General features: G+C 39.8%; 1 protein-coding gene across 2 annotated transcripts in view; it reads left to right on the top strand.

Annotated features, from left to right (window-relative positions):
- LOC123747143 (uncharacterized) overlaps positions 1–18,491 on the top strand; it is a 25,234-nt gene extending 6,743 nt beyond the window's left edge. The window contains exons 1-5 of one of the 2 annotated variants that reach the window (XM_045729165.2): positions 4,577–4,680; positions 9,888–10,716; positions 11,092–11,494; positions 14,965–15,047; positions 17,823–18,491. In XM_045729165.2, coding sequence (XP_045585121.1) covers positions 10,612–10,716; positions 11,092–11,494; positions 14,965–15,047; positions 17,823–18,098 — 867 coding nt within the window. In that variant the 5' untranslated portion in view covers positions 4,577–4,680; positions 9,888–10,611 and the 3' untranslated portion in view covers positions 18,099–18,491. Of the gene's footprint in view, positions 1–4,576; positions 4,681–9,887; positions 10,717–11,091; positions 11,495–14,964; positions 15,048–17,822 lie in introns of those variants that run through there. The other variant, XM_069321595.1, reaches the window with a different exon arrangement.
- The last annotated feature ends 5,271 nt before the right edge of the window (positions 18,492–23,762 follow it).

Genomic DNA, 23,762 nt, shown 5'->3' on the forward strand with positions numbered 1-23,762 from the left:
GAAAAATAACGGAAATAAAGAAAGAAGTGAACAAAGAAAATGAAAGTGCTAATGAAGATGCGTGAACAAGGGAACTGATGATAAAGATGGTAAACAGAACGAATAACAAGAAACTGGTGATAAAGATGGGAAAAAATTAATAACAGGGAACTGCTGATAAAGATGGGGAACGATGAAGAACAGAAAGGGGCATTAAAGATTGGATGTGGAATTAAAAGTATGATAGGAATATGAAATAGAAACAAGAGCGACGGAAATAAAGATAGAAAAGGGACGCGAAGAACAGGGCAAGTGACAAGAAATGAGAGGAAAGTAGCAAGTGTTGAGACAGGAGCGGCGGCAGTGGCGGACGCCTTGATCCTCAGTGTCGCCTCTACTGAAGAAGTCCAGTGGGGCAGACAGACTCGCCCCGGCCCCCTCCCCACCACCAAACGACCCCTTCGTTTATTTCCTGTGACTATCATTCACCTGCTTATCTCTCATCTAAAATAAATAATATTCCTTACAAATTTATTTTCATTATTTACGCTATATATATAAACTAGCTTTTAAACAAGTCACACGACGGTTAAAAATTATTTTAAATTATAATTAAGAGTGATTAGAGGTAAGAAAAAACTAAGGTGTAAGCGATGTATTGTGACAAGCGGTGAAGTTAAGTGAGAGAGGCGCTCGCAGCAGGGGAAAGAGCATTATCATGGGCTGGTGCTGGAGGCAGCAGTCATCTGATGGGCTCCAACTTACACAAGATTCTCCCGCTCGCAATTCACTTCTTTTTTTACGACAAAAACAAAACAAAAAAAATACCAGTCCGGCTTCCCCCTTTTTTATGCTTTTACAATAATTATATAGTTTCCAGGTATGTGTTGAAGCATTTTATATATATATATCCGAAATCTCTTATGTGGGAAACGGCGAAGCATTCTGACAGTCTTGGCTACGATAACACTGCCGCCATGTGGTGGTCGCCTGAATTAATAACTTTACCCGCTGTCAAGAGATGGCGCTCCAGATCTCTCCCCTGACTTGCGGTCTGCTCTGATTTAATTACAGTACTTCCTGGTTCAAATTTTGCCAACTTTTTATTAATGTTTTATTTATATAGAGTATATATACAAGAAGGTTCAATGGGTTTATGAGAGTACATAGCATTGATGATTTTACATTCTTGTAAAGCCACTAGCACGCATAGCGTTTCGAGCAACTGCAGTTCCTCGTTACAAATTTAGAAAGTATGAATACGTTAGTGAAAGAAAATTGTAAATATCAATTATAGTTAACTTTCAGTTTAATTTCAATTATTTAATGGTTCATTCTTTTAACAAAATTAACATTTCATTGACGAGGGTTTAACTTATAACATTAACGTGTAAAAAATCTAACCTTATGGATTTGTTCATTTGATGCATCACGCTATTGTGAGTTGTGTGTGTATCAACGCGTGGTTTTAATTTCCTGGTGATTAGATTAGCAAAATATAAAAAAGGACACACCAGAGGCACCTTAAAATACAGGTATATAGTAAGACTTACAGTCACCTGATCTATGCTCTTCTAGCCTAACTTAGCATAAACTAGCTAATAATCATAATCTAACCATTCGCCTTTGAAACAGTGTCTAGACCGCTGATACGTTACCTTACCTTGCCTTATCCTGCGGTTACCTTGTGGTTGTTGTGGGGTTCAAGGTCCCGCGGCCCGGTCCACGACCAGCCCTACTGGTTGCTGGACTCGTCAACCAGGTTGTTGGACGCGGCTACATCATAGCCTGGTTTATCAGGTATCCTTTGGAGGTGTTTATCGAGTTCTCTCTCTTGAACACTGCGAGGGGTAGGCCAGTTATATCCCTTATGTGTAGTGGAAGTGTGTTGAATAGTCTCGGGCCTCTGACGTTGATAGAGTTCTCTCTCAGAGTACCTATTGTACATCTGCTCTTCAACGGGGGTATTCTGCACATCCTGCCATGCCTTCTAGTCTCATGTGGTGTTATTTCTGTGTGCAGGTTTGGGACCAGCCCCTCTATTGTTTTCCACGTGTAAATTATTATGTATCTCTCTCGCCTGCGCTAAAGGGAATACAGATTTAGACATTTTAGTCCCAGTAATTTTAGATGTTTCACTGAGTGGATTCTGGCAGTGAATGACCTCTGCACGCTTTCCAGGTCAACAATTTCCTCAAGCTTTGAAGGGGCCGTTGGTGTGCAACAGTATTCCACTCTAGAGAGCACTAGCGTCTTCAAAATAATCTTCATTGGTACGGCATCTCTTGGTTAAAAGGTTTGATAGGTTTAACGTAAGTTAAACGATGTAGACAATCTCTTGAATTCAACCTACCGTCGGGCTAGGTTCGTCCAAGCGGCGACCGATCCCCAAAGACACTACATAAGACTCATAACTGATGGACGTTCGAACGTTTTTCGAAACAGTGCTTCGCTGACGACCAATGTTTGAAACGCAACTCTCCAAACGCTTCACCCACGTGCTTCAAATACAAATAATTACCTACAGAACATAAACACCTAACCTAACTTACGACTAACTAGTTTATATATGAGAACAAGCCTATTTTTAAGTCAAAGTACAGAATGTTAAATTGATTAATGCGTCTCGGGGAACGGCCACCGCTTTAACGAGCCTGGCCTGAGGACAGGTTGTCGAAATGCAAATAATTGTCAACAGAATCTAAACACCTAACCTATGCTTATGTATATATAGAACTCTAATATATAATAATAATATTAATTTATGTGTAACGGTTCTATTGTTACGTAAAGTATGGTGACAAATAAACACAGACACTAAGATACTATATATATATTTGGTCGAATATACAGAAGTACACAGGTGATACTTTGGTGTGAGTTGAGCGCACTGAGCGTCGGTACAGTATCTCGCAAGTGTCTGCTCTAGACCACACTTGAAAGTAGACTGGTTAATGTTTGCTATTCTGCTGCTTATATGCTCGGGCAACACCTCACCGTGTGGCCCGGGCAACGCCTCACCTCATTGATCCCAAAGGTTGACAGGAATATTAACAATGCATTTGGAGCGAGTATATTATTGGGATAATCTACTCGCTACATATGTATGAACAATATTTATAATACACAATTCATTTAAAATTTATGAATACTACTTTCTTTGGGGGGTGGATATCGGTCGCAGCTTTAAGGAGCCTAGCTTGTGGACAGTTATGGGTATCTCAAAATGAACATAAAATCAGAAAGACAATTTAAAAAGTGACATAACAGATTAAACATAGACCAAACCCAAGCTGGTTTTTGGGTTTTCTTTCCACATCAGAAAGAAAATAACAGTAAAGGAACAGGTGATGAAACTGAGAATTGGAAAGGACCACATTTACAGAGAACGACAGTGAAGTGTGTGAGGAACTAGATAGATAATCAAGGAGGTCTTCACAACAGAGCAACAGAAAGTTCTTGAGCTAAGAGGGATGGTGTGAAACCAAGTGGAGTAGCTGTATTTGAGAAAAGTAGAGGCTAAGTAATAAAGCACCAGCGCTGAAAACAGAATAGCTACTAGAATATTTGAACGAAAATAATACAGTACGAATATACAAAGAGAAGGATAGACGGGAGGCACTAAACTGCAAGCCAATATCCTTACATTCCATTCACGGTGACAGATAACACTGTAGGAAAGGGGTTCGTAGAATATCTTGAGAGAAAAACTTTTATAAGGTTACATAAGAATGCGTTTAGAAACTTCAAATATTACCCAACAAACATAAAAGAAGTCTATGACTGGGCGACAAAAATCAGATAAGACAGAAAATGGTGAGCAGACGATATACTTTTTAGCCTGCCAGAAAGCCTTCGTAACAATACAAAACATGAGATGATCTGAAAAGTTGAAAGAACATGCAAGAGTGACAGGAAAGGTGAACCAGTCGATAAGAGAATAGTTAAGGAACAGAAGACAGTCAAAGTGATAGGAGAGACGTCAGAGTGGCGAGATGTTTCCAGCGGGGTACCACAGGGATCCGTACTGGGACCTATCTTGTTTCTGATCTATGTAAATGATCTCCCACCTGGCCACGTCCTCGCTTCACTACGTCTCAGCTAACCACACCCACTCCACACAGCGTCACACTTACGCAGGGCCTCTCCCCTCAATACGTCTCAGCTAACCACACCATCCCTACACCCAACTTGACGCCCGCTACACACTTGACCAAGACTTATCCTCACCACTCATATGACCATGTACCCTCATTCACCCTCACTCCTCGACGCCATATCCCTCACTCTTCCCCTCATTCTCCGTTGTACCTATTCCTCACTTCGCGAATCTGCACCTCTCCCATCACACTTGTCAAGGTACCCTCTTCGTGGTACCCTCAACTTCACACCTCGTCTCTTGTGGCCGTCTTCTCACTACTTACATCACACTGTCAGTGACTACCCCTCATCTCCCCAGCAGACGAGAGAGAAGGGTGAGGGGGACGGGATGCTTGGCACCAGCAGGCCTTTGGCAAGCATAGTGGTGTGGGAGGGGTGGAAGGGGTTCATTTCAGGTGTGGATCCCCCCCCCCCCTCCCAGGCCCCTCCATCTGTGGTGGAGTCAGTGTGGCCTCTGCCCTGGTGCTGCGCAGGTGTTCTGCTCCCACGCCACCTGCTGGGGGTGATCTGAGTCGTGGCCCCTACCTGCGGAGGCTGGATGTGAGTGTGGTGCTGGTGACTGGTACTGCGTCGGGGTACTAGAGTGTATTGCAGGGTGGTGGGTGGGGGGGTGGATGAGTAGGTTGGTGGGGTAGGTATGTGTATTCACCTACTTGTGAATATACACACACACGTGTGTGTGTGTGTGTGTGTGTGTGTGTGTGTGTGTGTGTGTGTGTTTACTAGTTGTGTTTTTGCGGGGGTTGAGCTTTGCTCTTTCGGCCCGCCTCTCAACTGTCAATCAACTGTTTTACTAATTACTACTTTTTTTTTTTTTTTTTTTTTTTTTTTTTTTTTTTTTTTTTTTTTTTTCCCACACCACACACACACACACACCCCAGGAAGCAGCCCGTGACAGCTGACTAACACCCAGGTACCTATTTACTGCTAGGTAACAGGGGCACTTAGGGTGAAAGAAACTTTGCCCATTTGTTTCTGCCTCGTGCGGGAATCGAACCCGCGCCACAGAATTACGAGTCCTGCGCGCTATCCACCAGGCTACGAGGCCCCTGTGTGTGTGTGTGTGTGTGCTTGTGTGTATGTGTGTGTGTGTATGTGTACTCACCTAGTTGTACTCACCTAGTTGTGTTTGCGGGGGTTGAGCTCTGGCTCTTTGGTCCCGCCTCTCAACCGTCAATCAACAGGTGTACAGATTCCTGAGCCTATCGGGCTCTGTCATATCTACTTAACAGCGTGTGTGTGTGTGTGTGTGTACTCACCTAGTTGTACTCACCTAGTTGTGCTTGCGGGGGTTGAGCTCTGGCTCTTTGGTCCCGCCTCTCAACTGTCAATCAACAGATGTACAGGTTCCTGAGCCTATTGGGCTCTATCATATCTACACTTGAAACTGTGTATGGAGTCAGCCTCCACCACATCATTTCCTAATGCATTCCATTTGTCAACCACTCTGACACTAAAAAAGTTCTTTCTAATATCTCTGTGGCTCATTTGGGCACTCAGTTTCCACCTGTGTCCCCTAGTGCGTGTGCCCCTTGTGTTAAACAGCCTGTCTTTATCAACCCTGTCAATTCCCTTGTGTGTGCGTGTGTGTGTGTGTGTGTGTGTGTGTGTGTGTGTGTGTGTGTGTGTGTGTGTGTGTGTGTGTGTGTGTGTGTGTGTGTGTGTGTGTGTGTGTGTGTGTGTGTGTGTAGCAGCAGGCGCGTCCCAGACACGTGACTTACTGCCCAACAGCTGCCTCAAAACAGCTTGAAGCCCTGAACATGGGATGTGTGACGCGTATGTAAGTATGTATGTATGTATGTATGTATGTATGTATGTATGTATGTATGTATGTATGTATGTATGTATGTATGTATGTATGTATGTATAGCATCTAACATTGCTAATTATACCAGTGGAGGTGTACAGGTTCCTGAGCCTATTGGGCTAAATCATATCTTCCTTTAAAACTGTGTATGGAGTCTGCCTCCATCACATCACTGCCTAATGCAATCCATTTATTAACTTCTCTGACACTCAACAAATTCTTTCTAATGTCTTTGTGGCTCATTTGGGACCTATAAGATGCCACCTGTGTCCCCCTGTGTGAGTACCACCTGTGATAAACAGTGTTTTCTTATCTGCCATATAAATTCCCTGAAAAAATTTAATGTGGTAATCATATGATGAGCTGCTACGTCGCATTTTTTAATGCATGGACAAGAGGTTGTGTGTGTGTGTGTGAGTGTAAGATGGTGCACGCACATGCGTTTGTGTGTGGCTGTGTGTGTGTATGGCGATGCACATGTGTATGGTACCGTGAAAGTAATGTCGTCTCACCTCTGGACAAACATACAATGCTGTATTAACCTGCATATGGTAATGACGTTCGCTTCTGTTGTGTCGGGAACAACAACACAGCCGAGAAACATCCCAACTTGCATTAGGCTGCCGTCATAACAATGGCACACTGAGAAAACTGCCAGTATCTGTTGATCAACTTGTCATGTCAGACATGTGAGAGTATGCAGCTGTGACATGCTGGGCGATACATAGCGCACATGCTGCTGAGTAAAGATTATTATTTTCCACTAGAGAAACACGTCTGAACACAAGGGTCGAGACCTGATGTGTGTATTCGCTCAATTTCGCCACACACGCATACACATACACTTCACACAAACACACGCATACACATACACACACACTCGCAGCTGCATTAAAAGCAACGTAACAGCAATCTTTGTCTGGCAGCACCGCCAGGCTCACCGCTCTACACGTTGCTTTATGCACTGTGACATGATGCTATACCTCCTGCGCTTTATTGTCTCACAAGACCGCTCTGTATACCCTGCGTCGGCCACCACACTTGCCAGAATTGTGAGTTTATGTCGAGCCGACAGTAAGATCCAAAACCCAGCTACCCTGTCTTAGTTCTGGTATCATGCTTGATGTCTTTGAATCTCTCCTAACCCTCTTGTCATCGTTATTCTCTCCCTTTCCTTCTCTGATTCTCTGTGTTTCTCTCTCCCTGTAGTCACATTCATGGCAAATTACAGAAAAGGTTAAAGACAGGGAACTCTAAACAACACATCAATATATCTCACATAAATAATGACTTAGAAATTAAATAATTACAAATTGCTACTTTAGCAACCTGCTAGAGGCCTACTCAGTGTGGTTCCAGCACACTTTAGTTTAGCACACTAAACTGATGTACTTAATTAAGTACACATCAGTTTAATGACATTGGGAACGCTCTAGAGAAGCTGTGCTTCTCACACTGAAGTGAGTATAGGCTTTGTGGGAAGCGGGGGTAATATAATTGTCTGACAATAAAATCACGGCTACAAGCCTGCTCAAAAGAGGGTACACAAACGACCATAGTCTAACGATAGCAATACACTCAAAACAGAAACATCTTTACCATTAACCTCCAGATTGGTTGGCAACAGCACGACATGCTGTTTGGCCTAAAGTAGGTAACAGAAAGGGAAATGTCTACTGTAAATCTCATATTAATTTACTAACTACATACCAGCAATAATAATATAATGATAAAACAAACTATATGGGACTATCCCAATAAATAATAACCACACATAAGAGCAAGATAAAATGTTATTATTCACATATGCTGAATCCTAGGCTTCACCTTTCTTCTCAAACTTCTCATTTCGTATAAGCTTTTCGTATAAATACGTACATTTCGTATAAACTGTGCCTCGTATACTCGCACGGTAATAGAAGAAAATAATATTAGATCGCTTTTGAAATTTTGTCTCAGCGGGTGGAGATTGAAGTGTTGTTGTTAGTGTTGTATGGTGGTGGCTGGGGTGTTGGGCGCCTAGATGTTGGTGGTGATGGTGGTAGTAGTAGTATGGTGGTGATGGAGGTTGCAGTGTGGAGGTGGTGGTGGTGGCACCAGTGTGGTGATGATGGTGGTAACAGTGTCGTCGGCCTGTGATGGTCACTCTGTCCTCTACATAGTATTTTGACGTAAAAATCCTCAACGTCAAAGTAAGGTGTAATAAAAATCATGGCGGTTCGCAAAACTGACGTGATATCCCGTTTTTTGTTGTGAGTCCTCGGTTTGGTTAAGTTCGGGCAATTTAGTACATCATTATAGTGAGGTTGTGAATGCTGGAGAGGATGGGGTGGGTAGAATTCACGAGAATTTATTGTGCTGGTGATAAACGAGCCGATATAGAAACAATTATCAATTACCAAACTATCCAATTATTCATAATCTTTAAACGTCTTCAAAACCAGGCACCTTACTCATTTTGTAGTCATTATTTAAAAGAAACAAAATTATTTTCTCCTTGCAGCGTTCCGCTTGTTTGTATAATTTTGTTTTCGGTTCCTCGTCTTGATACCGCTGCTGTTGCACTCCCGGCAGATGCAACACTTCCTTCAACATAATTGTTAAGTTTCTTATAATTACTTAGTAATTTTTAATGGCAAATTTTTATCATTATTAAAACTATATATAACCTGTTATATCTTTTAAAGGCACATTGATTAGTTCATGTTAATTCCTGTTTTATTTTGTCTTTAGACAAATAAGAGAGCGAGAGAGCGATAAGCTACGAGGTAAACCTCGGAATTCATGCCTCAAAAATATTCCATTGTTGCAAGGACGACAATTCTGTGTTAACATATTAACAAACCACGCACAATTGTACCCTAAAGCCTTTATTTTTTTTAGTAAAACATTTACCCCTTCAACCCTGTCACAAAAGGACAACCTCACGCAGGGGTCCGTGCTCACAGTGCCTCTACGCTCAGTACAGACTCGCCAAAGAGAGAGAGAGAGGACTTTAGCAACTCTTCCACTTCAGCCCTTTGCTGCTGCTGCCGCCATTTCTATAAATCATTGCCTCAGACACCCAGCCATTTGGAGCAGTCTCGTTTTCATGTGAAGTGCGTCACAGGACTGCTGTGCAACTCATATTCGACATAAATTAAAATAGTTTATCAAACAAGCCTAGCTAGTAGATCAAAGCCTCGTTCCTTAAAGAGCTCCAGGATTCCCTCATACTTTTGTATACAACAACAATAATAATAATAATAATAATAATAATAATAATAATAATAATAATAATAATAATAATAATAATAGAGGAACTTACTACAATGCCGCAATGCTTAAATGAAGGTGCTTATTTTTTAAATTTTGAACCCAAAGGGCGAGTTTATTGGTCAAACAAATTTTCGGGTGTAACCTACATCGTTTCTCAAAGTAATGTATCTGCTGGTTTTTAATACACCTCAACATAAATGGGATCTTTCATTTACCTTCAGTAATAATAAAAATAATAATAATAATAATAATAATAATAATAATAATAATAATAATAATAATAATAATATTGTTATTATTATTACTATTATCAATAATATTATTATTCTCTCAATAATACAACAATGATCTCAACAACAACATTAAATATCATGAACATTACTTAAATAAATAAATTATTTAATTATCAACCACTTGGACTGGACGGTAGAGCATCGGTCTCGCCTCTGCAGGTCGGCGTTCAATCCCCGACTGTCCAAGTGGTTGGGCACCATTCCTTTTCCCCCGTCCCGTCTCAAATCCTTATCCTGACCCCTTCCCAGTGCTATATAGTCGCAATGGCTTGGTGCTTTCTCCCTGATAGTTCCCTTCCCCCTTCTCTCAAAAATATTATTGTATACTGTATTCGAATGTTATTCGTTACATGATAATATCAAAAATACTAATTCAATTTTCTTTGCAGCTTTTCAAAATGAGAGGAGAATGATGACGATGAACAGTTGACAACAGTGAACATTATTGATGAACAACAGAGTATATTAGCCATGAACAACGAAAATGCTCACGATGAGCATCATCGCCATTGAGAACAATGACGACGAAGAATTTAGAAAACTGACAATGAATAAATGAGAACAATGATAAAGAACGGATGAGAGCATTGACGAATAACAGCTGAAAACACTGAAAAGAACTGTAAAAGGTGATGAAAATACTGTAAAGAACACGTAAGAACGAGTGCTGAACATGGGAGACACTTTCCATATACCTCCAAGTATGTAAACAAACACATCCAGGGAATTTATGATGAAATTCTAATTAAGAGGAAGTTAATGCAGACAGATTTAAAAATACACAAAGAAAGTGAAAGATTAACGCAGAATGGAAGATGAACATAAGTAGCATAGCAAAGCAAAGCGAGAAGATAAACCTATCAGTTGTCGATAGTGGAGGCTTAGAAAGAAACAATACTCGAAAATGTCTAGATGACTAAACCACACGAACACAGATGGAGATCTGAATAAGAGCCATGCGAGTGTTTACATAGTGTGTGAGGGGAAGTGAAGGCAGTGGGTTTGGGAGGAGGGACGGTGTAGGTGAAGATATTTAAAGGCGTGTGGAAGGTGAGAGTGATAAGAAATTGTGAATGGAAAGGGCGGTAGGCGGTTTGAGTTGGTTCTCGCAGAATGTACATGACGACGAAGGCCAATCTAGAATACTGGTCCACGGACAACTTCTGTGTGAGGTGGTCGCTGAGGACGGGTGCCTGCACCATTGGTACTCTCTCATTGGTACGTTGTTTTTTTTTAGATTTAGAAGTAGATTTTTGTTTTGACTTAAGTATAGTAAACATTTCAATACAGTTGAGCAAAATAAGCAATTAGCTGTACCTGCTAACCTCTCGTTTTCCAGAGCGAGAGGCTACGTATGGCTCCTAGTAAAAGTATGGAGATACTTTAAGAATGTAGGAATGAGACGTCGTCTCAAAGGCATATGAAAGTATTTTCTATATTATGTTTTATGGCATTTACTTACTTGACAAGCTTATATATCTTTATGATGTTTATTGAACTTAACAATTGACGTCTTTATCTATGCCTCTCTACGACACCCAGTGTCTTAGTCTTCAAATTAATGGTCAACAACACCTGTGTCTTGCTACACAGGTGTGGCAGGCTTTAATGGTGGTCGCCGGTGTGATGATGCTGGTGGACTGCCCCGTCGACCCTGCCTTCACTGGCACTCTAGATCATCAGGCAGACACTGGAACTGCCCAGCTTGCCCTCACTGGCACTGCCGTTCACCCGACAGGTACTGGAGTCACCTCGGAGGCAAGTACCGGCAACAGCAGCTTAGTTTCCCAGCCAGGCGACGTCCCTCGGGCGAGTGACAATAGCAGCGATCAAGGTGTCAACAGTGTAGATGGCGAAGCTGTGGACAGTGCTAACAGCTTTTTTGACGTTCAAGGGAATACCAACAGCAGCAACAGCGCACTCAACGTCAACTTTAGCTGTCCATGGTTGCCAGAGCCAGAAACCCAAGTCTTCGGTATTAACGACAGATATAAACGTAAGATCGTATTTTCATTTATATGAGTGTTTGGCTTAAAGCCTATCAACCGGGGGCGGGTTGTTTAGGCTACTACAAGAGCCTATTTCCAGTGTTTGCACACCGAAGATTAGTGTACACCGGTATGTGTATAGTCTACATTATTATTATTATTATTATTATTATTATTATTATTATTATTATTATTATTATTATTATTATTATTATTATTATTATTATTATTATCATCATCATCATCACTATTATTATTGAGCAAATCATTAGGAGCCGTAATGAGGTTGAAGTCGAACAACTTCACAATAATATCCTGGAAACTACATTTAACTTTGCCACGCTATTTTGAATATGAACAAAGTGAATGCACCCAAACATATGCCTGACTCTTATCAAAACTGCACTCCTCTGACCGTCACTCACAGGAATTATAAAATATAAATAATCTTGATTTTTTAGGTTAATTATGACTATCAGCATTTTGTTGATAGTAAACAGCACTAGTGGCGTTGTTGTATAGGTCGGCGACCTGCCACAAGTTCAGAGCCGAAGGAAATATATATCAGAATATACCAACGTTGACTGTTAATTACAAAGACAAACAAAATTTAAGCAGATAGAACAGTCACAAAACTGTCTGTGACCATCCAGCTGCACCAGACACATCAACAGTCACAATAACTGTCTGTGACCATCCAGCTGCAGCAGACACATCAACAGTCACAATAACTGTCTGTGACCATCCAGCTGCACCAGACACATCAACAGTCACAATAACTGTCTGTGACCATCCAGCTGCACCAGACACATCAACAGTCACAATAACTGTCTGTGACCATCCAGCTGCACCAGACACATCAACAGTCACAATATCTGTCTGTGGCCATCCAGTTTTACAGGAGGTACTCCTCCAGAATATAAACAAAGTGTCTATACTCTTGTCTATTTTTACCAGCGGGGCTTGGCAGGCGGGGAGACAGCTACGATCCTGTGTACATAGGCTACCTGCTTCTTTAACTAATCCACACACTAAAAGTTGGCTAGAATAATTTAGATAGAATGCAGTATGTTGACATTGGGAATAAACTTGATTAATAAAGACCCTTTATTAATACTAGAGACCCATAAATGCAGCTGCTCGACTAAGATGTACAAGAATACTTAACCTCAGTTCTTCAACATGCATAATTCAACACAAAAACAGCCACAACTGCAAGCTTGCCAAGTTTTGTTAGACGTGGATGTGCACAGGAGATCGTATATATGAAAATTATTTCCAGTGTATCTCCAAGCTACGTTACTGAAGGGATACGGACAAAAAACTCACTGACAAAAAAACACGGACATGTACTCCACCGGACAATAACCGTACCTGACAAAATCCTCTCATAATAAATGAATTAATGTGTGAAATTATGGGGTGAAATGTATAAAAATCTTGTTCACTTGTTCAGTTTTTCTTAAAGAATATTTGAATACAAAGTGAAGCTAGGTCGCTGATTTTTATTTTTGTACAAGTTTCATTTTATATTTGAATTATAAGTGTATTGTGAATTACTTTGGGATTTACGCTGCTATCATTATTAGTGAAAGTAGACGATTAATATATTAGATAATCTCATAGCTAACTCTAGTTCTTGTTCTTTACCCTGCAATCCGTCGTGTAGAATAGTGTAGCAGCACATTGCTCTGTGTACCTAGGCTTGCCAATGAAATAAATCAATACAACTTTGCCAGAGTGGAATTTTAAGAAGTTTAAAAAAGCTGTAATTAGATTTTCTTAATATTTTAGCATGTAAATATGGATGTTTATATAGATTTAGTTTATTATTTATCAAATATAGTACATTTTGTAATGTTTCGTAGCGATGGAATTGAAATTGAAATAAGTTTATTGAGGTAAAATACACACAAAGGGATGTAGCGATGGAGGTTTTGTCTAGTAGTCATTATTTTTTCAAGGGGAGTGTCGAGATGAAAGTCTATTAACCACGGGGTGGGGAATTAAGGCCAAAACAAGAAGCTTACTGACCAACCAGCAAGGGTTTACAAAATTAAACTAAGTGCATATTCCCAAAGAGGCGGGCTTGCACCTCGGTGTGGGGGATTTGTCCGGTGGGGTTTTTGTCATTAATCCGCTCCCACGGGCTTAACCATCAATTGTATCTAAAGTTATTCTAACAAGATTACCCCAGTTACTTGGGTTATTCTGACATTATGACACAAAAATAATTTGTCGTTAAAATGACCTTAATACATTTGTCAGTGACTGGGCTGTTATCCTGTATAAAAAGCGCAAGTAGACAACTTTATATATTTATTTATATACAAGAAGGTACAATGGGTTATTAATAAGATGGTTACAGGTCCTGTGGCTCTGCTGTCAGCCCACTGTGCCTAGCACAGACTGGGTTTGATAACCGCGGTAGGACGAAAGCCATCCCGCCCAAAACGCTATGCGTGCTAGTAGTTTTACTAGAATGTAAAATATCAGTGCTTTTTACTTTCATAAACCCAATGTACCTTTTTGTATATAAATAAATAAATAAATTAAGCAACGGTTTATTATCATTGAATACAGTAGTTTGTCCAAAACATTTATAGTTTTCTTTAAAAATAATAAGACGGATGTTTAAAGGGGGTAACTATAATTAATAATAATAATAATAATATTTTATTCAGGAAAAGTATATACATAGATGCAGAGTTACAAACATAATGTTGGATTTATAGATAGAGCTAATACATACGATACCTAAAACCACTAATACGCATAACGCATAGCGTTTCAGGCAAATTATAACTACACGTAACACTAATTATAATTCATTGTGTCTGGGGGACAGGAAGCCAGAGTGTATTCATACACGCTAGGCTTATATCGAGGTTCCCCCCCCAAGGTCGAATTACTGACCCCGACCAGGATGTAACCCCACAGGTGGAAACTGAGTACCCAAATGAGCCACAGGGACGTATGAAAGAACTTTTGAGTAGTTAACAGATGGAATGCATTAGGCAGTGATGTGGTGGAGGCTGACTCCATACACAGTTTCAAATGTATATATGATAGAGCCCAGTAGGCTCAGGAACCTGTACACCAATTGATTGACAGCTGAGAGGCGGGACCAAAGAGTCAGAGCTCAATCCCCGCAAGCACAAATAGGTGAGTAGAACTGGGTGAGTACAACAAGCTGACTAACTTCTGAGTACCTACATACTACTAGGTGAACAGAAGCATTAGGTGAAAGGAAATGTGCCCAACCATTCCGGGCTTCGAACCCGGAATTCTCGATTGTGCTTCGACTGTACTAACGGGACCCGATATATATATTATATATAATATATATATACTTTCTTGTATACAAATAAATAAATAAAATAAATTAAATTCTGAATTAAAAATTCAATTACTGTTTAATAACTCTTCCATGCTCCATGAGATTCTGTTGCGTTCATATATTATGCGTCTGTTACAGTGGAGACGGTGGCGGGGATCTTCATGTCCTACTCCAGCATCTACTGCATCCTCTCCCTCTGTGTCGTCCTCGGCGTCATCAAGGTAAACACTGTACCCGTGGGTGTGTGTTCAAGTTCAAGTACGTTTATTGAGACAATAAAATCCGTCTCAAAGGGATAGGGGAGCTTAGGCTATTTCTACAACCCCCCCCCCCCTCCCCTGTGGGTGTTATTGCATTTCTGTATATAGATATCATGCGCAAATATAACAGGATACGACACAAAATTAGCAAAAATGTAGAAGATTCAAAACAGTGTAACGTAGACTGGATAGGGAACCTGTAAAAGGGCTTAACACAACATGAAAAGCTGAATATATTTAACGGAAAAATATCATACTGTAGAAAATACAAGACTATTCGGAAATTTCACATTTGGCGTAGTTTGACTTATGTACATAAATTGAAAGTTTCAGATGGCCTGAGTGAAGTTATGTTTATTGCATTCATATATTTATGAAGGTAAATGGGGGACGTTCGACAAGCCGTTGGCTTCCTGTCCTCGTCGAGGCCACTAGTGTTAGTAGCTCTCTGGTAAACTCAGGTAAATATAGAAAGGGTTTACGGGTGGACTTACGCATCATCTTAGGAGATCTGCGCCTCTTACCTTGATCACGACTTTGAATACTTTTCAATCTGTGTCCTTCAACCTTATCACTTGGTCGTTCTCCTGCATATTCCTCCTAATGTGGATCTGGAGTGGTTAAACTAATCCTTGGCCCTGGATGCTGCATCATTCTCTACTGCTTTTCCACTATTTTTTATCTTGTTTCTTTTGAACAGCAATGCCACCCTCTCCTCATGTCTAATTTATTTTTCTTGCTACCATGCATTTTTCTGGAGAATTCTGGATTATCATTACAATTGTTTTAATTTTTAGTATTGCTATTACATCAGGGTTTGTGTTCTCGGTTCTTTTATCTCATTTACTTTGCTCAACATTTTATCGTCATTTTTTTTACTAGATCGTCAGGCTCTTTCTTTTTTAATATTCCCACAGGGGAGATTTAATATTCTACCTTGTGGGCCGTTAGTTCCCAGTCTTTGAGTGGGGATCCGGCTGTATTAGGACGCAGAAGGTAATAATAATAATAATAATAAAACATAATACTGTATTTAGGTAAAAGTACATGTACACAAAATGAGTTACAAGCAGAAGGTAGGTTTTCCATACAAGCAAGGTATGGAAAAGATTGCAAGTGGGGAAGCAGAAGAGAATAAGGGAAGTAGAGATTAGTCAGGTAAGTGATGCGTCACCGTAATTATTCACAGATTTCTAAGAATCATAAAAATAGTCCACCAGCTGAACCAGGAAGAAACGATCTCTCTCTCTGTATATTAGTTCGTCTGAGTCACTTGCAGTAATGTGGATGTTTTTCAAGGCAACCTAAACATCGACCCTGCTGAATTCCTCTCCATTGATATCTTCAGTGGGTTTTCAGTTAATACTGTATCTCAGTTACTTTGTGATCCCTAAGTCTTTAATATACAAAATGTAATAAATTACTAATTTCAATACTATATCAGCAGCATTAAATATTGGCAAAAGGAAAGGCAGCGATAGGCTAATTCCGCAACTTACGAATATTGAGTTGCGGTATTTTCGTTGCAGTCATGCCAATAAAAACAACACTAAAGTGGAATTGTAATTATATCAATATATGATAAATATTTATGTAAATTGCATTAGGTGAAAAAGTGGTTAACGCTAAACTTAATATACACCCAAACAATCCAAGGAGGCATTGGACAGAATGACCTGAAATCAGAGTCAAAGGGATACGAAAGGCAGAGTAGACAAAGTCTGTGTGTTAATTAGTTAGACATTCGCATCAATGTTCACTGTATCGAATTCTATTCTGAATAAAAGAGTCTGAGTTAAAACCATTTAAAGCGTAACTAAGGATGTTCAGAGTAAAAAAGCCTAAGCTAAAATTATATTTCAAGCGCAGGAGAGGAGAAAAAATACAAATAAACACTGGGAGCTATCCACGGACCTCAAGCCTGTGGGGCAAGGTGGCTCTTATATTAGGGGACATCACCTGACCACGAGCGAACAGTACAAAGCAAGTCTAATAAATCGTTCTTAAGTTTAATACTTGTTTGGTGACAAATGAGAGAGAAAAGAAGAGGAATAAAATAGGAGGCGGCTCCCTGGTGCTTGACGTCAGATGAAACTGTTAACATGTTTGACACATTGTCAGGGTGAACCATGTTGGGTGGCCGCCAGGTCCACAAATTTAGACCGAGGTTTGGATCCAAATATGTGTAAACTTTACGTGAAGTTATGCCTAAAGTCGCGTAACTAGTTCAGGCATATATAAACATCCCGGTTATTCTTAGATTTAATATTTAACATATTCTCATTAGACGACTGTTTCGTTCTGTGTACAGCCCGTCCTCCTAAGGTTTCCCAACGTCAAGAAAACGGTCAGTGTAAAGTGTCCTCTCCTAACTTACCAGAGGACCCAAAACAGAAAACGGGACAGTACGCCACTTTCGCGAACCGCTTCCATTGAATTATATAAAATATATATAAATGTAATAATTTCCCCTGTATTTTAATGTAAATTTATTCTCCAATTTTTGTAAATCGTTTATAGGTAAATAAGTATAACATTCAGTTTTTTTTTTTAAAGATCTTGTTATGTACTACTGAAACACTTGTTCACTAAGAATTGTAATGTATAATTGCCTTGTAAAACTTATGTATATGTAATTTATATTGTATTTTCTTAAATAAAGATAAAAAAAAAGATATACTTTTATATTCTTGTCTCCATAAATTCTTCCTTAACCATGAAATTGTGTTCGTGCAGAGGTCGGTGGTGCTGCTGCAGGGGTGGGTGGCCTTCACAGGAGTCCACAACGTGGTCATCTTAGTGTTCCTGCTGGTGCCACTGCCCTTCACTACACTCCCACACCTCATCTGCTCCATCGCTCACTTCATCATCTCCCTCTATACCTGGGCAGTCGTCAAGTCCTTCATGTACTCAATCAAACTGGAGAACACCCAGCCTCTGCTACCTGAAGGCGCCGTCACCGATTACACGGTGGATGGCGTAGATGTTACAGAGATTCCCGTTGAAATCTGACAAAGAGAACGATGATGCAGGATGTAGGGGAAAAAAAGATAAATTTTTCTATTTTGATCAGTTTGACAGCGATAATCATGTTTATATAGACGCAATTCTCGCCAACTGATGTTCGATGGTAAGGATAGGCTGTAGGCCCAAAATCATTCATCCTAGACTAGAGATCGTTGCCAGAAACAGTTGTGCATGGATGCGCTTGCAACATCTTACTAAAATCCCGTTTCAACAAAATCTGAATTAAATGTCAAATACATCTATTACCCTTTTACATTCATCATTACAAGATTTGAACGGCCTACAACTTTCAATCGGTGTATAAAGGACAAAATAGTTTTGAAAAGGACAATATATATATATATATATATATATATATATATATATATATATATATATATATATATATATATATATATATATATATATATATATATATATATATATATATATATATATATATATATATGTCGTACCTAGTAGCCAGAACGCACTTCTCAGCCTACTATGCAAGGCCCGATTTGCCTAATAAGCCAAGTTTTCCTGAATTAATATATTTTCTCTAATTTTTTTCTTATGAAATGATAAAGCAACCCATTTCATTATGTATGAGGTCGAATTTTTTTTATTGGAGTTAAAATTAACGTAGATATATGACCGAACCTAACCAACCCTACCTAACCTAACCTAACCTATCTTTATAGGTTAGGTTCGGTTAGATAGCCGAAAAAGGTAGGTTAGGTTAGGTTAGGTAGGTTAGGTAGTCAAAAAAACATTAATTCATGAAAACTTGGCTTATTAAGCAAATTGGGCCTTGCATAGTAGGCGAGAAGTGCGTTCTGGCTACTAGGTACGACATATATATATATATATATATATATATATATATATATATATATATATATATATATATATATATATATATATATATATATATATATATATATATATATATATATATATATATATATAATAGGGAAGGGAGTACCACCTCTGGCTGGAAGAAGGGGGACCCATAGCCTCGGAGGAAACCACACATAACGCATTGGAGGGAATGTGGGTCCCCTCCAATACAGTTTCTGTGTGCTTTTCTCCTACCACCCCCTGTTACGTACCCTTATAAGATACGTAAGTGAATATATTAATATGTACATTTATAATTGTATGTAAATTACAAGCATGTATATTGTTATACTTATATGTTCTATGCAAATGCACATTCATGTTACAGTGTTGGCGTTAGGCCCAGCGTATCGTGGGAATGATTGTTTATTTCTTTGTGTGATCAGTTTTCCCACGGGAACTAATGATTTATATGTGATCATCAGTGGGTAACAGAGTGAAATAATAATTGAGTGAACTGTATCTGGCAAATTGTCGTGGGATCGTCCGTTGCTGGGGTGTGCATGCCATTATGCTATTCTGTATGCATATTTTAATTACTATGTAAAGAAACACGTACTTTTGTTGTCTATATCAATATGTACTAATTATTCATTAAGTTAGTTTAAGATTACTCTTGTCACAATGTAGTGCTCCATTGTTGAAATATTAATAATTGTAACTTTGGCAATTTATTCGCGGGGCAAGGCAATGTGTTTTTTGACTCTCATATTGGAGTTCAGTAGCTGAGCAGAAACCGGGGAGATAACACTTGTTGGAGTTAAGTCATTCTTTTATTCTAGCCATATAATTATTCTTAGTATTGATTTAATGTCTGGAAGTTACAGTGATATTTTTTAATGTGATATATTGTGACCATATAATCATCTGTTTGCCTTTGAGATTTATTTAATATAAATTATATATATATACTTAGTATCTTTATTCTTCAGTCCTATGAAGATTCTATTTTATGCTCATTACCCATTAAGGGGTTATACTGGTGATTCGCTATTGAGAACAGCAGTTGTGTCGTATCCCTAGACTTATTAAAGTTTGGCTGCTGTAGGATCACGAGCCGTAACGTACGATAGGTAACAAAGAGTTATGGGGGCCTGTGCCGGGAAATATTGTCCCACTTTAACTTAACTATGCTAATCTAACCTTGCCTTCCTAGGTACCAGTGTCAAGTGTCTGTGTGTTTCTTAAGAACTATTCCATGTGCCAAGCAAGCCTTCCTGTGTGTCAAGTAACAACGTTTCACGATTTTGAGGTAAGTCATCCTATATATTTTGTTTGTGCAGTGAGGCCAAGCGAATTTTCAGTGTGGTGACAATTTTACAGTGAAGTGTAGTGCAGTGCCATTGTGTTAATTAATTTTGTGAATCAAGTGCCAAGTGTTAGTAACGATGGAGGAGAAAGTTGCAGCGTTGGTGGCTCACCCAGACTTTGAAGGGATTCAGAACCTTAAAAAGACTGAGTTAATACAAATGGCAAATCATTTGGATTTGACCGCCAGCAATAGAATGGTTAAAGCCCAAATATTGAAAGTCATTGTGACGCATTTTGTTGAGAATGGGGATTTAGATGAAGAAATTCTAGAGGAGTTAAGAGAGGAGTCGAGTGATCAGATGACGTTAAAGCGTCTTGAGTTAGAAGCTCGCCAATTAGAGCTTGAAGCTCAAAAAGAACAGAAAATATTAGAGGCTGAAGCTCAGCAAAGGGAGCTGGAGACTAGGCGTTTAGAAATTGCGGCACAAAACCAGAGAGGTTTAATTGAGTTGCAACTTGAAGCCACAAAGAAGCAACAATTAGAGATTCAACAACAAATGGCTGACACTAACTTCAGGCTTGAATCACAGCGTATGGCAGCTGGGCATGGAAATACTAGTAATGTTTCAACAAATAGTGATAATAATCCCATCAGGATGAATAAGTATATAGAGTTGCCCAAGTTCAATGAGGAAGATCCTGAGGTTTTCTTTGCACATTTTAATAAAATTGCCATCAGTATGAACTGGCCAAGGGATCAGTGGGTAGCCATTATGCAGTCTCAATTCAAGGGGCGTAGTCAGGAGGTTTTCACATCCCTCCCTGACGCTCATAGTTTTGATTATGACTTTGTAAAGAAAAGCATCCTCAATGCATACCAACTAAATCCAGAGGCACACAGGCAAAAGTTCAGGAACCTAAGGAGAATCAAGGATCAGACAATAGCCGATTTTACTCGTCAGAAGACGAATTTTTGCAACAGATGGTTAAAGTCACTTGCAGTCACTGATTTTGATGCTCTAAAGAATCTTCTCATAATGGAAGAAGTATTGTCCTGTCTTCCAGACCAGTTGTCTACTTTTATGGCAGAACAAAAGAATGTAACCGATATTGATGAGCTGTCAAAGCTCGCGGATGAGCATGAGTTGCTGACTAAGGCCCCGTTTATGGCCACTTCACCTAAGTCTAGTCGTAGAGTAAATTTCAATGCTCACCGTACTCCTTATCAGTATAAGTCTCCTCCTGGTGCGACAGTTACTCCCGTGAACTCTTCTCTTACTAACCCTAAGATGGTTACTCCATTGCCAGGATCATCTAAGCCTAGTAATGCTAATTCTAAACCGGCAGTTGGTTATACCAGTGTGTCCACTGTCAAACATTGTACCCATTGTAAGAGAAGGGGGCATGTGATTTCTTCATGTTTTAGTTTGCATCCTGAACTCCGACCAACTGGTCTTATTATGAGTAAAGGAGTGCAACCTATTAATTCTTCATGTATTACAGTCAGTCCCAATTGGATGGCTGAATTCAAACCCTATATGTCCACAGGTACCTTATTATGTACTAATGGTAGACATAAGACTGTTCAATTACTCCGTGATACTGGAGCTTCACAGTCTCTTATTACCCAGAAGGTACTTGATGATGTTGACACCCGAGATCTGGGTGAAGTTGTGCTTCTCCAGGGTATTGCCGGAAGTGTGCAACCAGTGTCCTTATTGCAAGTTAACCTTGATTCTAAATATACTTCAGGATGGTGTAATGTTGGTGTAAGTAAACAACTGCCCATTCCTGGGGTAGACATTATTCTAGGTAATGATTTTGGCAACCAAATGGTTGTAGGGCCCAAGTGTCCCATCATGTTAACTAAACCCCATAATGTATTAGCTCAACCGGAAGCAGATGATGATATTATTTACCCTGCTTGTGTTGTTACTAGATCAATGGGAAAAACAGGTGAGAGTAATCCTGTCTTCACTAAGGTTGCTGATCCCAAGACCAGGACCCCTTCAGTAAAGGAGTGGGAGGTGGATCTTGAGGATTCTTTTATGACTCGACTGGATGATGAGAGTGAGGCCGTAGTAGAAGCCCCGCCGAACCTAAATCACAAGGAAAGTGAAGGTGAGGAGGCTGAACTATCTGTACCTTGCCCGCTTGTCTCCAGTGCGCCAGTTGTCGAGAGTGAGGCCGAAGTAGCTATGACTCCATTTTATTCTGATCAATCGGGAAAAGAGATCAAGCTACTAGGTTCTTGCCCGCTCGCTGCTGAGTCTGAGTCATTGCCCTTAAGTGTTGTACAGACTACTGATCCTAGTTTAAGTAAGTGTATTTCTGAGGCTCCTGATAATATTGATGCATTGGAGGAAGGGACGGGTTTCTTCTTCAAGGATCGACTTCTGATGAGAAGGTGGAGACCCAAGGGAACTCCCTCTTCAGAGGATTGTGAGATTAGAACCCAACTCGTTGTCCCCAATGATTATCGTAGGCAGGTCCTGCAGGCTGCACATGATGACCCCCTGGGAGGTCATCAAGGTATCACGAATATGTACCATAAGATAAGTAAATATTTTTTCTGGCCAAAGTTAAAGAAAGACGTGGTCAGATATTGTCATAACTGTATACCCTGTCAAATTGTTGGTAAACCAAATCAATCTGTACCTAGAGCACCATTGCAACCTATTGTAGTTCCTGATGAACCATTTACTCATGTTGTAATTGATTGTGTGGGTCCTTTACCTAAGACTAAATCGGGTAACATGTTTTTGTTCACTCTCATGTGTATGACTACTAGATTTCCTGAAGCTTATGCTCTACGGAATACCAAGGCTCATAATCTCATCAAGTGTCTTGAAAGATTCTTTTCGTTGTTTGGAATGCCTAGAGTTATTCAGAGTGATAATGGGGGAAATTTCGTTTCTAAAGTTTTCAGAACTTTTTGCGAATCCCGAGGGATTCGGCACAAATTGTCCAGTCCATATCATCCCCAAAGCCAAGGTGGACTTGAACGTTTCCACCAGACCTTGAAACAAATGCTAAAGACAACCGGAGAAACTCATCCACGTAATTGGGATGAGAATCTCCCCTTTGTGTTGTTTGCTGCTAGAGAAGGGCTACAAGAGTCATTGGGCTGTTCACCCTTTGAACTAGTGTTTGGTCACCAAGTAAGAGGTCCTCTTAAAATGCTACAAGAAAAGTTGTTGGGAGATGTCTCTGTTCATCAGAGCGGATTGTACTTGAGCGAGGTCAAGGCTAAGTTGTGTCGGGCTCGTGAGTTGGCGAAAGAACATCTGGGAAGGACTCAACAAGCCATGAAAGTACGATATGACAAGAAGTTCAAGGCTAAGCTAAGGTCGTTTGATGTCGGAGATTTGGTGTTGGTGTTGAAACCTCGTATGGGGACTTCCATGTCCCATAAGTTCGCAGGACCCTACCAAGTGGTAGACAAGGTGGGAGACCTAACTTATAAACTAATTAACCCTAATCTTTCAGAACCCCAAATGACTGTGCACATTAACA

Source organism: Procambarus clarkii, chromosome 10, assembly GCF_040958095.1.
Source record: "Procambarus clarkii isolate CNS0578487 chromosome 10, FALCON_Pclarkii_2.0, whole genome shotgun sequence".
Classification (NCBI taxonomy): Eukaryota; Metazoa; Arthropoda; class Malacostraca; order Decapoda; family Cambaridae; genus Procambarus; species Procambarus clarkii.